The sequence below is a fragment of the Emydura macquarii genome, unplaced genomic scaffold (genome assembly GCF_026122565.2).
Source record: "Emydura macquarii macquarii isolate MOO-44397 ecotype Brisbane River unplaced genomic scaffold, CSIRO-AGI_Emac_v2 contig_2897, whole genome shotgun sequence".
NCBI lineage: Eukaryota > Metazoa > Chordata > Testudines > Chelidae > Emydura > Emydura macquarii.
In genome coordinates this window covers 30,135,077-30,150,881 of record NW_027133034.1, presented here as the reverse complement: position 1 = coordinate 30,150,881, position 15,805 = coordinate 30,135,077, and the positions used below count along the sequence as shown (strand labels likewise).

The window sequence follows — 15,805 nt, the reverse complement described above, 5'->3', positions numbered from 1 at the left end:
CCGGGAAAGCCTTCCTGCAGGAGGCACACGGGTTAAATCCAGGTGACCAGGGCATGGCCCAGTCACTCTAAATTCCTCAGGGACTTCTTAGGTAACTACACTTAACAACTACTTAAAACTAACTAAAATACTTAAAATAACAGTTCAAACAAGGGGAATAGTACTTGCAGAGAGCAAGGCTAGTTCCAGCAACCGTCATGGGCGGAAAGAAGGAACTGAGAGGGTGTAGGGCCAGCAGTGCCTCATATACTGCAGCATATGCGCGGGACTCCGGGGGCACCAGAGCCTGCCCTACGGGATCTGCTAAGGGGAAAAAAAGTTCCGGGAACCGTGCACAGCAGTGTGCATTCACCTATAGTGGAATGGACATGAGCAAGCACTCGAAGAAGAATTAATTTTACAACCTAACCTCCACATTAGATCCTTGCATTGCTGTGAGGAAGGTGAAGGGGAAAAAAAACAAAAGCCCTACACAACATACTGCCCAGGCCAATCTGGCAATGAAGGAAAAATTCCTTCCCCAGACCCAAAAAGGCTACTTTCATGATGCCCATAGCAAGGTCCAAAAACCTGATCCTATTTTAATCCCATTAGTGGGTGGAGGAAGGAGGGAAGAGAAGGAGGAGGAGGGCAGGAAGCTTTTCTGCACAGCACAGAATTACACTGCAGAAAGCGAGAAGGGTTTATCAACCTTCCCCTTCAGTATGGGCAGCCAGCAGGTTTACGCCACACCCTTCCGTCCACCCAATCAGCCATAAAGCCCACCTTTTTACCACCACAAGTACGAGGGAGTTCAACCTTAAAAGGGCCAAAGTTCCTCTTTTCCCTGCTGGTCCTACCATCTCTCAGGCTGTAAAGAGGGGGAGGGAAGCATAATGTTTCTATTAAAAATCAGAGAAATACTTAACTGAAATGAGGTATCACTTTTCAGGGGGGAGAGAGGAAAGGAAGGAGGAATTATATTAACCAATTCATCTCCTACCAGCTTGAGCTACATTACTAATCATTTGAAATGTGTTTAATATTTAGCCTTGCATAAGTTAGCCTCCAGCCAAACAATAGCAGAAGCAAAGTAAAACTATACCCTCACCAACATGTTAAAGTTTATACAGTTTTTCTATTTATAACTACTGTGAAATAGTTAAATATCGGCTTTTACCCTATTATAAAATCAGAAACTATCAGAGCATTTATAAAATCAAACCAACTAAACATGCTTGCAAAGTGGAATATGTGTTACTTTTTACTAGGTTATCAACCTGAACAATGATGCAATGGGGGAAAAAAGATGACCCTGTTCTGCCAGTTTAAAGAAAACATAAAAATAAGCAAGCATAGCATTCTAATGGGCTAGAAACAAAATAGTCAATAAGTAATAAGACATTTACACAACAAAGTAACCAAGTGACATCAGTGTAACTTCTCCTCTTTCTGTCTATTGTTTGTAACTTTCACTTAATACATCATTTCCACCATTCAATAGTGAGAACATCAGGGCAAGGAATGTGTCTATTTGTTTCGTAAGGTACCTAGCATCCTTTTGGTGCTATGAACAGCCAGCCACCAAAAAACAAAAAGGTTCTTCTTTCTCTGTTCTGGCCCAGCAGCCTCATAATGGAGTTACTTAGCAACACAAGAAACAACTGAACTGTATTCACTGGTCCACATTTCACTGCAAAGCAATTCTCTCTAAAAGGCATCATTTTGCTGCTGGATGGCTCTGTAATACCACTCGTTGTTCCAAACAAATACAAAAATTTGTTATAAGCAAAATCCTATTTATTTCACAGCAAGCTGGACCTAAACTACACTGCAACAGCACTGCAAACTGGAAGATTTAAGACTTACTTTGAATAAAAGGAGGAAGTAAGTGTTTAAATATGAAAATAAGTAAGTAATACAGATCCTCTGGTGTTACTTTGATAGCAAATATAATTTTAAGCCATCCCTACATTTTCATTTAATATGCTACAGATTTTTAAATTGGCAACCTACAACTGCATTTTAAAAGCTGTTGGGGGTAGTGGGGGATTTTGCCTGCTGTGTGGGAGGCAGTTGGGATTTAGCACACATGGAGAAGATCATGGAATAAACACACTACCTAGCTGTATAACGTGATCTGCAGTGCAACAGTTAACATTGCTGACATTTATACTACAACCACAGGGTTCCAGACTCAATCCATTGGGAAGAGTCTCACATGGCAATTCACATGTTATTTCAGGCTGCCTGCAGACTCAGGGGTAGCTTCAGTGGTCCATTTCAACTACTATGCACTACTCAGGAGTTGCAAAGTGGCTGTAGGATTCTGACTGGAAGTAACCAGCAAAGAATCCTCTGTGTACAAGAATTAGCTGCTAGCATAAAGCTGTTGGAGGCAGCACAGCAGCTTCTGTGCCAGCCTCCCCTGGCCCCACCTCTGGCATAGGAGGCCTGCGTGTCATGCCCCAGAGTACAATCTGGACTATTGGGTTGTTGTTATAACTCACCTGTCTGGTATGCACTATGTCCTATGAGCTGCCACTTTGCCCACTCACTCCAACCTCTAGCATGCAATTAACCCCCTGACAAATATCAGAGTGCTATGCTCAGCCACTCTTGAATTACATATAGGGTGACACTCGCATATATCCTTAGTCCCAGGCTTGCACCCCAGAAATGTGCATCTTAAACTGCTCAAGACGCACTCGATCAGAGTAAGCTCATTAATTAATTCATCATTCCACCAAAGGGTATGTATATGTACCAGCCTTTGTAACTTGAGTAGATTCCCCAAACTTCAGTCAAAAAACACACTGTCTTAGATAAAACGTTAAAATAAGTTTAACTACAGAAAGATAGATTTTAAGTGATTTAAGAAGATAAGAATTGGTTACAAAAAGAAATAAAAGATAAAATCGCATCCTAATTCCTAAACTTTATCAAGCTAAGACAAATTTGAAGCAATAAGGTTTATCTTACCCAAAAGCCTACAGCAGTCTGTGCTAACTAGAAAGTTTTCCAGTTATAACAACTCTTCCCCAGTTCAATGATTTATTTGTCTTTCAAATGATCTTATTGCCTTCAATATAGATGGGGAAGGAGAAGGTGGCCTGATGATGTCACTGCCCCTTATTTTATACTTTCCTCCAGGTGCTGGAAAAATCTTTGTTGTCTCAGGGTGTTAAACAACCCCATTGCCTATGCTTTCAATCTTTCATATGAATTGCAAATTCTTGCTTACGCCATTTGTGTACGTGAGGCTTGACATGTAAGGCTTGTGTTCACAGCTCCTTTGTGATTTCTAAGAAGCTGGTCTGAGGGGTTGCCTAGACTCTCAATGTTTCAGTAACAAACATATAGCAATATCTCAACCTCATGTACAATGATGACACATACACTTCAATAGGACAGTAAAGTTCAACTGATTATGATTTTTCTAATGTTTCCTCTGAAAGCAAACTTTTTACAAAATATATCATAACCATATACAAGTGGTGAATACATATACAAGGGGTACAGGCTGTTATTTTGAGATATATTTATAGAGTGTCACAGCCTGTCACGTGGAAGGAGTGTTTAGAGTGGAGTGGAGCTCCACTATGCCTATCCATCACTGGGTTAAGGTCAGTAAGGGATCTTATTCCACTGCCATAAGTAAGAGCAGCTCCAATTTATGCCAGGACTGGACTGTGGAGGATCAGGGAGCTGCAACCAGCTCCCTGATGTTCCCCACCTTCCCTGCATTAAGGCAAGCTTTGGAGCAGAAAAGAATTCAGCCCTCTGACTAAGCAGAGTAACAATGCATCTACATTTTCAACTGTTATTTTTGCAACTGATTGGCTAATTCTTTTGTTTTAAAATGACACCTCTGGTCCTGGAAAACAATTCTGAAAGAAGGAATAGTTCCCACACAAGCAAAAATCACAGATTAAACAGGGACCTGATTTGATACAGAAGTTTAATTTTTACTGGTGGGTTTATTTCCAATGTAAATTTGAAGCTACCTAGTTTTGTTTGTTTGTTTTTTAATATAGAACCATTAGTCTGTGATAAGCCCACATGCAATCTCAGCCAGCAGGAAACACTATGCGGCACTACTGCACTGTTCCATATTAGAAGAAACAGCAAATGAAATGTATATATTTCCAGCTCCTTAGAGAAAGAAAGGATTTGCTCTGTAATCTTATAGACTGAAGCCACAAGAGAACATTAAAAAGAAAGAAAATAGCTTTTTCTCTAGGATGTTGAGAGTCCATAAAACAACTGCACACTAGAAAAGGATGCACGTATATAAATTGTATGCTAGGCATTTTTAAAAATTGTTTTGCTAGAGAATGTGATTTGAGGGAAGCAGTCAATGAATGCATCTATTTCACCTATCTCAGTTTAAATGAAATCTGACAAGCTGCTAGGACCATCTGCACTGCCAACATAATTTCAAAGGAGCAATAAACTAAGCACAATCAGCAGTGTATGTTGACACACTAATGGTGTTTTGTAAAGGGAAGTCTAAAAAATGATGACTTACTTAGTTAAACTGTAATTAAGCACATATTTGCCACTTACTATCACACTGTTTTCAGACAACTCCATGTCATCAACTGATGCTGAACCTTTTCCTTCAGATTTCTAAACTCTAAATAGTTACCATACAACTTTGACACTATACTTAAAACTCATAACCAACTGTCCTGACACACAGCAGAGGTGGCTTTTACAATGGGGGCTGTAAAATGTAGGGCTCGGGGTTTTTCGGTAACCTGGAGGTTTTTTGATAGCTTTGCTCCCAGTAAGTATCACCACTGAATATTGCAGTATTTCCATTAATTAAATATTCTGTGTCATTTAGTTCTCACAATTCATTTCTTGTCTATTTTCCTATTTCAAGATTCTAGAAAAAAAAAATCTGTGGTAAATTCAGTTTCCTCTTGTGATAATTAGAGTTGACATTTTTTTTTAATTCGCTGCAAACTACCAATTCATCAAACAAAACTTTCTGCAGGAAAGGTTCAGTTTCAATACATTTCTCAACTCTAAAAAGTTTTAAAATATTCTGTTTTGACATTTCCTAAAATGAAAGCTTTTAAGTTTCCAGTTCAAAACAACACTTCATTTGGAAATTTAAAATCACAATAAATAAAAACACCTATAAATGGTTGAGATTGAAATTATTTCATTTCAGATTTCAACTTTTCATCCCATTTTTAGTGATGACTGCCCAGCTTTAGTGATAATACATGATCAGTGAAGATAAAGATAAAACTCCAAATTAAAAATTAAACAAGCATACTATTTGCAGGAAGTGTAAAAAAGTTTTTCTGCTTTCCGTATTTTCATAACAACAGGAATTTTGCTACACAGCAATTCAACTCATCTCTGACATTAACATCTTCCATTAGGAACACTGTAGTATTCCCTAATGCAAATAATTAGCATATCACAAATGAAGGATTATGACTTCAGGTGAAGAATGTGAAGATACATTGGGTAAAGACAGAACCAGTAATTAAAATAAGACAGGTAGACAGAGGGTCAAATTACACAAGAAACTGCATAGCCATATATTTACAGTGATTGTGCATGTAATAACTAGTTAAACTCTTTAGCAGCCACCTACACATATAATAACCTGAAGTTATTACTTGTTGAAATCTACATATGCTATTATGCACAAACCTTGGGTCTTCACATCTGGCAGAGAATGGAGAATCATTAAATCTGCCTCCAAGCAAAAAAAAAAAAAAAAAAAAAAAAAAAAAAAAAACAGCCTTAAGAAAAAAGCTTTTCCCAAATGAATTCTGTAGTGTTTATTATTTCTCCTCATCTTCTGGAAACTTATACTACTATGAATCATGGTTTACTTTCAATATTTTCAGGCACTCAGAGCCGATATTATTGTAACACCATTTTAGTCTCACTTGTACTGAAAATGCCACTTTTTACCATGAAGAAGTGAACTTTCCATGTTGTTTCGAGCCACATTTGGAGATCACATTAATTTTTGCTACGCCCCCATACTTCTCAGCAAATACAAAGAACTCTTTCGTTTCTATCTTTCATCATAGAGTATAGCTTATTTTTAATTAGATACGACACACATATGGCCAGCCATTCAGCATTATATCTGCACTGAGGTTAAAGATCAACTGGCTAGGAACAAACATTTATAATATGCATCTTACCTATGTACATGAGACTCACTTGCTCTAATCTATTGCTTTCAGCAGCTGCTGGCTTTGATGGTAACAACTTGTCACTTCAGAGATGGCTTCCAATATCTGGGTCACAAAAGACCCTGTATTACTTTTCAATAGATGTTTCTTTCACAGTTATATCTGCCTTTTACCACCTAAAGAACACTGCTATACTGCAAGCCGATTGAGAAATGGTTGCATATTTCCAGATTAGACTACAAAACTGTTGTACTTACAAGCATTCCTAAATCAGGCATTACAAAAATTCCCCACATCTGAAAGTTCAGAAAAAGTGTCATTGACTTCCTGTGAAACAATGTATTGTTAAGAGTGTAATTATTGCACTAGATTTTGCATGGGCTTGACCTGTTCTTATCTATCTGTATGATGCCTGAGCACATTTTATAAGAAATCTATTTCTAGACTGAAGCAGTTTAAAAAAAAAAAAAAAAAAGTCTGTAGGGTAAATCATACGAGTGCAAAACACACACTTACCAGGACTGGTGTTAAATCTCCAAGAAGATTAATCACTACATACCAAGAATTTTGACATTCATCTTGTCATTCAACATCTGTGTTATCTATAGAGATCTTAAAAATCTCATAAATTGGGGAGAACTTGTTTTAGCAACTCCAAAAAACAGAAGTAGTTTAGAAGTAGCATAAGAATTAAAACCTAAACAAAATATTGACGCTGAAAAGTTGGAAACAGGATAGGACAAAGGAAATCATGAACATTTTTAAAACTACATATATTTGAACAAGTACTTACTAATTTGTTTTCCTGCATGTATATTCTTTGCAACTTCAGACATCCTTTAGCTATAATGATCATTCCTTCATCTGAGATCTTGTAACACTGGCCAAAATGAATGTCTTTCAGTTCTCTGCACTTTAAGCCCAGCTGCAAGTAAATAAAATTAATGTAAATGCTTAAAGAAAACCAGCCAACGTACAAGAGTTTGAACTTATTTGCAGCAGGTTTTTGAAGCATATGCTCATCTGGGAGGTTACATTAGTGTTGTTCACAAACAAGAAAAAACAATTGTTGTGTTCCTACAGTAAGATGAAACTGAATAACCTGTAAGAAGTTTACAACACTGCCTAGGAAAACCAGATTTCTGATAGGGCAACTTTGAGCAGCCAAGGATGATTATGCCCTAGACCAGTTCCACCCCATTTGTTTTAAAATAGTTTATAATGTTGTTGTAAATACCAGTTTAAAGTAGATCTTCACTAATTCTAATCCTCCTTAAGCTTTTAGACATGCCTAACAAGAGTAAAAGAAGTCATAAGCAACCAACTTTTTCTTTCATTCTGCAAGTTAGATACACAAAGCTTCATTCCAAAATGCATCCAAGCCTTGAAAATCTCAGACATAAGAGCAAAAAGGTTTAATATAATGAATGTCCAGTTTGACACATTAGAGATAACTTCATCAACTGATAAGTAAATTTCAGCTAGATGCCAAAGTAACCACTGAAGAGAAAATGGTGGGTTTATATCAGCAGTTGGGATAAAGAGCAACTAACTGCAGACCTTGAAGTCAAGTATGCAACAAATGGCAAATAAAAACATCTTTCTGAAAGCCAAGATGACCTCAAAAAGAACAAGTTCAGGGTTAAAATTTCCAGAGGCTCTCCAGAACCTCCTTCATTGATTGACCAAGAAACTTAGTTCAATCTACTATCACATAGACCCTTGTAAAGAAAATTGAGAACCAATAGCTCCTGCTGACCATACTTGCTTGTTGTAACTAAATAAATATATATGATCCTAAACTGATTTTCAGAGTAATCAGTTTATTTGGAGACACTGTACTTTTTTTTTTTTTTTTTTAAATAGCACTCACTTATACCTATTTCTTTTCACTGTAGTCCCCTTCATTGATGAAAAGAGTCATAGAGTGTTGAATGTCCCAGATAATGCACTTGTATTTCCTGCATGACAAGCCAGAAAATGCTCCCATTGATTAGTTTGTTTTCTAAGAACACACGTGGAGCAATCTGAAGAAAATTCCTGTTCATTTGTTTTAGAAGCTCCAAAGATAGGAAACTTAAGAAACTGTGCAGTCCCACTCAGGACTGCATCTACAATGTGTTTATATAATTTATAGAGATGCAATAGTGGCTCTATTAAGGTTGGGTTCAGTTTTTCCCCTTTAAGAAGGGGTCAACTTCTTTATGATACACACCATAAAAGGGCATCTTCCCAAACCTGTAGCATCTGAGCGGTGGACAACAACAACAAAAAACTGGGGGGCTTTTAAACTAAATCTATTAATTTTTTTAAATGTGAGAAATGCTGTCAAACTTGTCATCCATCGATACAGTTAAGTGATTAGCAGCATTCATCCAATGTATATATTTTTAAAAAACTAGGTTGTAATTAGGAAAGTTAACATTTATTAAGAGACTCCTGATATTTAATATTTACTTTAAGCCCCAGCTCCTGGAACTGAGATCCTCATCTCTCATTTAGGGAAAAAAAGTCTTAAGCCCTTATAGTTGCCGAGAAAAGCCAGAAAAAATGTGATTCGTGTATACACAAACCTTAAAGGCTCAGAAAGCAAAAGGCAAATAAAAAGCGCCTAAACATTTATTTTTTAAATCTCATGATTTTAAAGAAACTAATGATTTTTTGTGGAGTGATGTGTTATTTAATGTTTCATGTTGGAAATACTGTTTGAATCATTTTTTCTAATATTCCCCATTGTTTATAATGTACTCAAAATGGTCACCATTTAACAGAATTTAAAATTAGACCAACACTACTCAGTGAGTTTTAAACTGATCTGGAGATATGATGACACCGACAGTTTGAACAATGTCTATGTCCAATTTATGAATTCCATTTGATTTCATGAACATCAATTGTACTTGTAACAGTCAGTGCAGATTGGAACCTCCATTTCGTGGCAAAAAACAGACTGCACAAGAAGCTGAAATAGGGCCATCGACCTTGGATCGTCCTACTCAGGTGGTACAAAGAGGGCCAGTGGGCAAGCCATTGACTTTTAATAACCTTATGCCAGCAATCTTACGTCAAGGGCTGGAGCACAGAAAATCCCAGCATAAGAAAAGGAGCAAGTAAAGGTATCACAGAATGATATTTAAAGAGATATGCTTTCTGCACGAGAGAACCATACCAACTCCAAAAAAGATGACACACTGGAAGATTGGGGGCTTGCCTTCCTCCCAGGACAATGATCAAAACCCTCAGGAACTTTTAGAAGTGGCAAGGTTTTGAAGACTGATTTATTTATTTTAATATGGAATAACTCTTAAAAAACAGATTTTAATTCTATTTTTTGTATCATGGAAATGTTTACTTTCCACAGAATATATAAAACCCAATGTATAAATTAAAAAAAAAAAAAAAAAAAAAAACCACTGAGTTTCCCATTAATTAGCCAAGTTAAATAGATTTTAACTTCAGGATTCTCCCAATGTTTGTTCTTTTAAATTTAAAATTAAAATTTTAAATTTTTAATTAAAAAAAAAATAAAAAAAAATCCAGATGGGGGAAAACAAAAGTTAAAACAGAAAGTTAAAACTATGAGAAGTTACTTTTTAAAGTAGAACAGCTTTCTCTATGCCCCTTTCATAGGAGAATATCCCTTTAACCTGCAAAAACAAAATTAGAAGCCACCCGATGAAAAAATACAGAGCAAGAGAAAATAATTTAAATCCTGAGGCAAAGTTCAGAACTTCTGCATCCTGACCAAAGGCAAAAAATTAAGGTATCAGCTTCATATGCTTATAGTCCTATTTCCAATAAGAACTGGACCAAAAATGTTCTTTAATTCTGGAAGAGCAACTGTCGGAAGAGCTTATTCTAACTTTTTCTAAACCCTAACAAAACAGAGCAAAAAAGGTTATTTTTACTGTGTGTTTTGGGATTGGTTTTTTTTTTTTTGTTTTTTTGCAAGACATGAATTTATACAATACAAGGACAGGCACATCAGGTAACATTTATTTTGTGCAAGGTCTTTATGGAAAAATCTCTAGTTTCCTGACCTCTCTATGTACAGCCCTTTCATAGCAACCTTCATACAGCTGAAAAGGACTAGATTGATTTTAGAACCAAGTCTGTCATCACTACCTAACTCTGCTGCAAAAGATGGCATCAACTTTGGCATCAACAAATTTGACAAAAATTTAAGGTTACCTGTTTGAGTCCTTCATCAGTGAGCCTGTCTTGATTGCCTACATGTACTTTCTGAAGCAGAGGACATTGTGAGGCAACTGCAATGATAGATGTGTCCGAAAGTTGTTTACATCTGTAGGCAGTATACCGTAGAAGCCCAGGACATTTAAATGCTAGCACACACACTCCTGTATCAGATATGTTGCGGCAATCAGAAATATTGATTTCAGATATGTTCTGGCTTCTTGATGCAATTTTTTCCAGTAATTCGTCAGTGACCTGTCAACAAAATTCAAATTCTCCATTTAATATTCTCATAGCCATCCAATACTTATATTAAAAACATCTAGATAGAGTGTAGTGGAGGAGATGTCATATGTGAATACACAAATGCTGTGACTTGGCTGTAGGAAACATTTGCATAACAGAGGGCGGGGAAAAAGTTTCGTCTTTTTACATAGATTCCAAAAATGGATTATTGCAATCAATTTGACAGTTACATTTATAAGAGCCCTGTCCCAATGCCTGATGACAATTAAAGCTTTAGATTTAAATGGACTGCTCACACCCTGGAGGGATAGGGGACCACTACCTTTTACAGGGAAAAAAAGAAACTAAGAGCTTATCTACACTTGAAACAGTACAGCTATACCACTATAACTGTAATGGGTTCTCCCATGGTCATAGGTAATCCACCTCCAGGTGATAGCTAGATCAATGAAAATTCTTCTGTCGACCTGTCGTGGTCTATACCGATGGTTAGGTTGGCTTAACCACGTTGCTCAGGGATGTGTATTTTCACACCCTGGTGTGATTTAGCTTAATTTCTGAGTGTAGACCTGGCCTTAATCTCAATCCTGCTATGGTACTTTTCTATGAACATAGTAGAGCTTTTGTGCTCACACTTCTCGGAATTACATGATATTGCGCTTCACTTAAACTATGTATTGAATAACTTTTGGCAACCATCCAAAAGCTGTTACTAATCCAAAGTGACACCTGGTTTTTCAACGACAGCAGCAGCTAGTAGAGTCTGATAACAACCAGAAATCCAAGATGTTGACAGTGGGGGAAAAAAACAGGAGTAGATGGACTCTCTTAAAAAATAGTGTTCTCATTTTTAAAAAGAATAGAAAATTTGATTTTTTTAAAATGTCAGTTAGCCCATGCGTAATCGTCATTAACCAGCAATTGCTATGCAGTGCCTTTCATAGTAGTTCCTTTGTAACGGTACCCATCGAATTGGCACCTAGACGTGTTACATCAATTAAAACCACCACTACATTTGAAGAACATACATCCTTTAAAGCTGAAGCAACAGTCCAATCCCAGCTGTTTAAACCTATGAGTCAATTAAAAGCTTTACCAAACAGATTGGACAGGATACATTACAAAACTAATCCTTTCAAACCAGACAGACAGAAAATTTCCCACAGCAAGAAAGAAAAGTTTACTTTTAAAAATAGAGGTAAAGCAAACCAAGCTAAATTGACAAAATTGCTCATCACTTAATAGTTCCATTGGATGAGATTTTGTTTTTGCTATTGGCAGATGTAAATAAAAAGTTGTTTGCCTCCATTTCTTGTATAGGAGAGGAAAAACATTTAGTATGGTGCCCTCAATCTGTTTGTCATTAATGGCTTCAAGATTCAGCCCTTGTTATTTCATCAGCCTAATGCTATTTGTAAAACCATGGTGACTTCCATAAAAACCCATAAGGACAAAATATGGCTGTGTAAAAAAGAACAACTGGTTTTGTATCTTGTTAAATAATCAGCAGAGTGGGCTAATGGCCAAGTATCATAATTGGAAACTCAACAGGGGATCTCCTAGGTCAGACCATTCGACCAATGGTCCTAGGTCAAACCATTAGAACAATACCTCCACCGAATCAGAAATAAGGCTAGGCCTTGACCCCAGTCTAAAGGAAGTGATCATCTGACCATGACAAAAAGTATTACCTTCATATCTTCAATCTCCAGGTCCATCCTGAAGATGAACTACAGTGTGAGACCACTGTTCTGAGCTGACTCTCAAGTCATTTTCATAATCATTTGGGCTGTTACAGAGTAAGAATCCAGTATATAAAAGTTTAAGTTGACATTTTAAAAAAATTGCTCAGAACAATAATCATAAATGACCCCAACATCAGACTCAGTAAGAGTTCTATTACAGAAGGTAAGCAATTTAAGGGAGGAACTACATGGATTTTATGCCCTGTGAATCCTAGACTAATTTAATTCCAGACTTGACTCACCAAGGGAACACACACAGACTCCATCTTTAAGTGGTGCACCCTGTACTGATGAGGGTCATTAAAAAAAAAAAAAAAAAACACATAGATATGCCTCTCCCTAAGATTACGCTGAACCAAGTACCAACTTGACAAAGACCATCAAAACTAGGTCTAGTAGCAACCACCTACCAATTCTCAATAATTTAAGCAAAGGCAGACCTCTCATTCTCTCATTACAGCGGTAATCTTATTTACATGTAAAGTATGCAATGAATAGACAGGTAATACACCGCTTGTTTTAAATAGAGCACATTCTCATTCCGTTCTTACAAGTGACTTCAGTATAAAGTAAAAGTGCATTTAGAAAAGCTAAATTAAGTCGTAATTCAGTCATCTTATGCTTCTAGCATGAAAAGCAAAGTTGAAAAGTGAAGCAACAAAGGTCACCACCTACCAGCATATACTTCACAGTTTTGATTTTAGTTTTTACAAATTTAAAGAACAAATTTTGAATTGGCCAAATGTACTCAATTTTTCATAATTATGTCTTCATACCTGTTGACGATTACTGAGATCCAGCTGCTTCCAGAACTGGAAATCTAAACAGAGGTCACGCCAGTATTTACAAACTAATGATGCTGAAAGGCAGCGCTCATTCAAGGATAAATTGGAAAATATCTGTAAAGAAAAAAAAACAGGCTTGTCAAGTATGGTAACCATATATGAAAGACATAATTAAATACTTTCTTTAATAATTGATCATGAAAACCTGCATATAAGACCAACAGAAAAATATTCATATAGTTGTAACTGCCACTTGTTTCTAGTCTTTGTCCTAGACTTGCTCAGTCAAGGATGAAAAACGGGACTAAGAAAACAGCTTGGTTGAAATATTAATCTCAATCATATAAACCACAGGGTATAGATAGAATGGATTCTACTTAAACATTTAATACAGGCACAGTGTTACTTCTGATGTTCTGTATGTTTCTGAGACATGGCACACCTTTTAAACAATGTAACAGTGCTTTATTAACTGAAACACATTGTCATTAATTTTTTAAAAAGCAGCCACACTAAGTCAAGTACAGGGAGAGTCCAGAGGTTCAGCAATACAAATTGACGCAATTCAAGGGATCCAAGTGAAGGATAAGCATTTATCCTAACTTCCCCGAGGCTTTGAATGCTACGGAGACGCCATGTTCTGCAAAGATGGAATGATTTGTGTCACTCTATATAGGGTATATAGGAGCGGAGGTGCTGTGAAAGGAATGACACACAGTCCTCTTTTGAAGGTACGGTTGTAATGCTAAAAGAGATGGTTATAAAAAAAAGAGATATGGGAAATGGTTCCTACTCCTCTATGCTGCACAAGAGACAGTAGTCCTCATCTCAGTTCCTGTGTCTGATACCATAGTGACAGCTAGGCGCTGCAACTGAAAGAAAGAACGAAAGAGTCCTCTCAATCTCTGCTGTCTCAGGATACAGCATCCTCAGTTACTCTGTGCAGTCCAGTTGGAATGTGAGACCTATGTGGAAATGGAGCATGCTCAGTGTAAATAGAATTTTCAGCAAATAACATTGCCAGCCTCTAATAAATCTTTACTGTGTGAATTGATTTTTCAAAGGCTTATCACTTGGCCAAATTTTGGCTAATTTTAACAAGGATAATAAAGTAATCTCTGACACAGATTTCAAGTTCCTACTCCAAAGCACAGAGGCATTAGCACATCGAAGGAAGCACTGAAAAAAATTCTTTCAACACCATGTTGAAAACAAACAGTTTTTCCTAACATCATTCTTGGAAACAGCTGAACATCTTTTGTTGAAACTTTCCAAAAACACAAATTCAGCCCAAAGAAGAAACCCAGCATGGAAAATTTCAGCCTGAACAGTCAAAGTTTTGCAAACTTATGAGTAACTGAAAACAAGCTCTTATAATGGAAAGTGTTAGGTAACTTCATTATAGGCAAACCTGGTCGTGAATCCAACTTATAGGACAATTGTGTGAAAATGAAAAATTCTTAACCTAAATCTAAGTTCATTAAGTTATACAGACTACAAATGAATGTGAAAAAGATAAGGAAACTCAGAAACAAAGTTCTTAGCACACCAAATTTTCAGGCACAGGTAGAGTTGGTAGATTTTCTCAACACTGCATCTTGCAGACAGAATGTAAAAGAAACCTGAGGAAGACTTTAGTACAAGTCCACTTCTACTAAAGTTAGTGAGACTTATGGTATCACATCTAGCTGAAGAACTGCCAGAAGCTTTCATAGCATTTGGCGATAAGGAGAAGCAGCAGCAAAGTCAGTCAAAAGTCACTGGCCCAGAATGAAGTGAAAGAAGTTGCTTCCAAAGTTTTAGGGAAAAGGTGCACATGTACAATTACTACTCTCTTACGACTTTAGCAAAGCTTTTGATATGGTCTCCCACAGTATTCGTATCAGCAAGTTAAAGATATGGGTTGGATGAATGGATTATAAAATGGACAAGAAGCTAGCTAGATCATCGGGCTCAACGGGTAGTGATCAATGGCTCGATGTCTTGTTGGCAGCTGGTAACAAGCGGCCTGCCTCAAGGGCCGGTGCTGGGGCAGGTTTTATTCAACATCTTCATTAATGATCTGGAGGGTGGGATGGATTGCACCCTCAGCAAGTTTGCAGATGACACTAAACTGGGGGGAGTGGTAGATATGCTGGAGGGCAGGAATAGGATGTAGAGTGACCTAGACAAATTAGAGGATTGGGCCAAAAGAAATCTGAGGAGGTTCAACAAGGACAAGTGCAGAGTCCTGCACTTAGGATGGAAGAATCCCATGCACGGCTACAGACTGGGGACCAACTGGCTAGGCAGCAATTCTGCAGAAAAGGACCTGGGGGTTACAATGGATAAGAAGCTGGATATGAGTCAACAGTGTGCCCTTATTGGCAAGAAGGCGAATGGTATACTGGGCTGCATTAGTAGGAGCATTGCCAGCAGATCTATTTAGCACTGGTGAGGCCACATTTGAAGTATTGTGTCCAGTTTTGGGCCCCCCACTACAGAAAGGATATGGACAAATTGAAGAGAGACAAAAATGATTAGGGGGCTGGAGTACATGACTTATGAGGAGAGGCTGAGAGAACTAGGATTGTTTAGTCTGCAGAAAAGAAGAAGGGGGGGGGGGATTTGATAGCAGCCTTTAACTACCTGAAAGGGGGTTCAAGGGAGGATAGAGCTAGGCTGTGCGCAGTGGTAGTAG

General features: G+C 37.3%; 1 protein-coding gene across 3 annotated transcripts in view; it reads right to left on the bottom strand.

Annotated features, from left to right (window-relative positions):
• FBXL17 (F-box and leucine rich repeat protein 17) overlaps window positions 1-15,805 on the bottom strand; it is a 422,229-nt gene that overhangs the window by 397,813 nt on the left and 8,611 nt on the right. For all 3 annotated transcript variants that reach the window (XM_067568742.1, XM_067568743.1, XM_067568744.1), the window contains exons 2-4: window positions 13,117-13,239; window positions 10,347-10,604; window positions 6,949-7,080 (exon numbers count right to left, since the gene is read on the bottom strand). In XM_067568742.1, coding sequence (XP_067424843.1) covers window positions 6,949-7,080; window positions 10,347-10,604; window positions 13,117-13,239 — 513 coding nt within the window. The remainder of the gene's footprint in view (window positions 1-6,948; window positions 7,081-10,346; window positions 10,605-13,116; window positions 13,240-15,805) is intronic.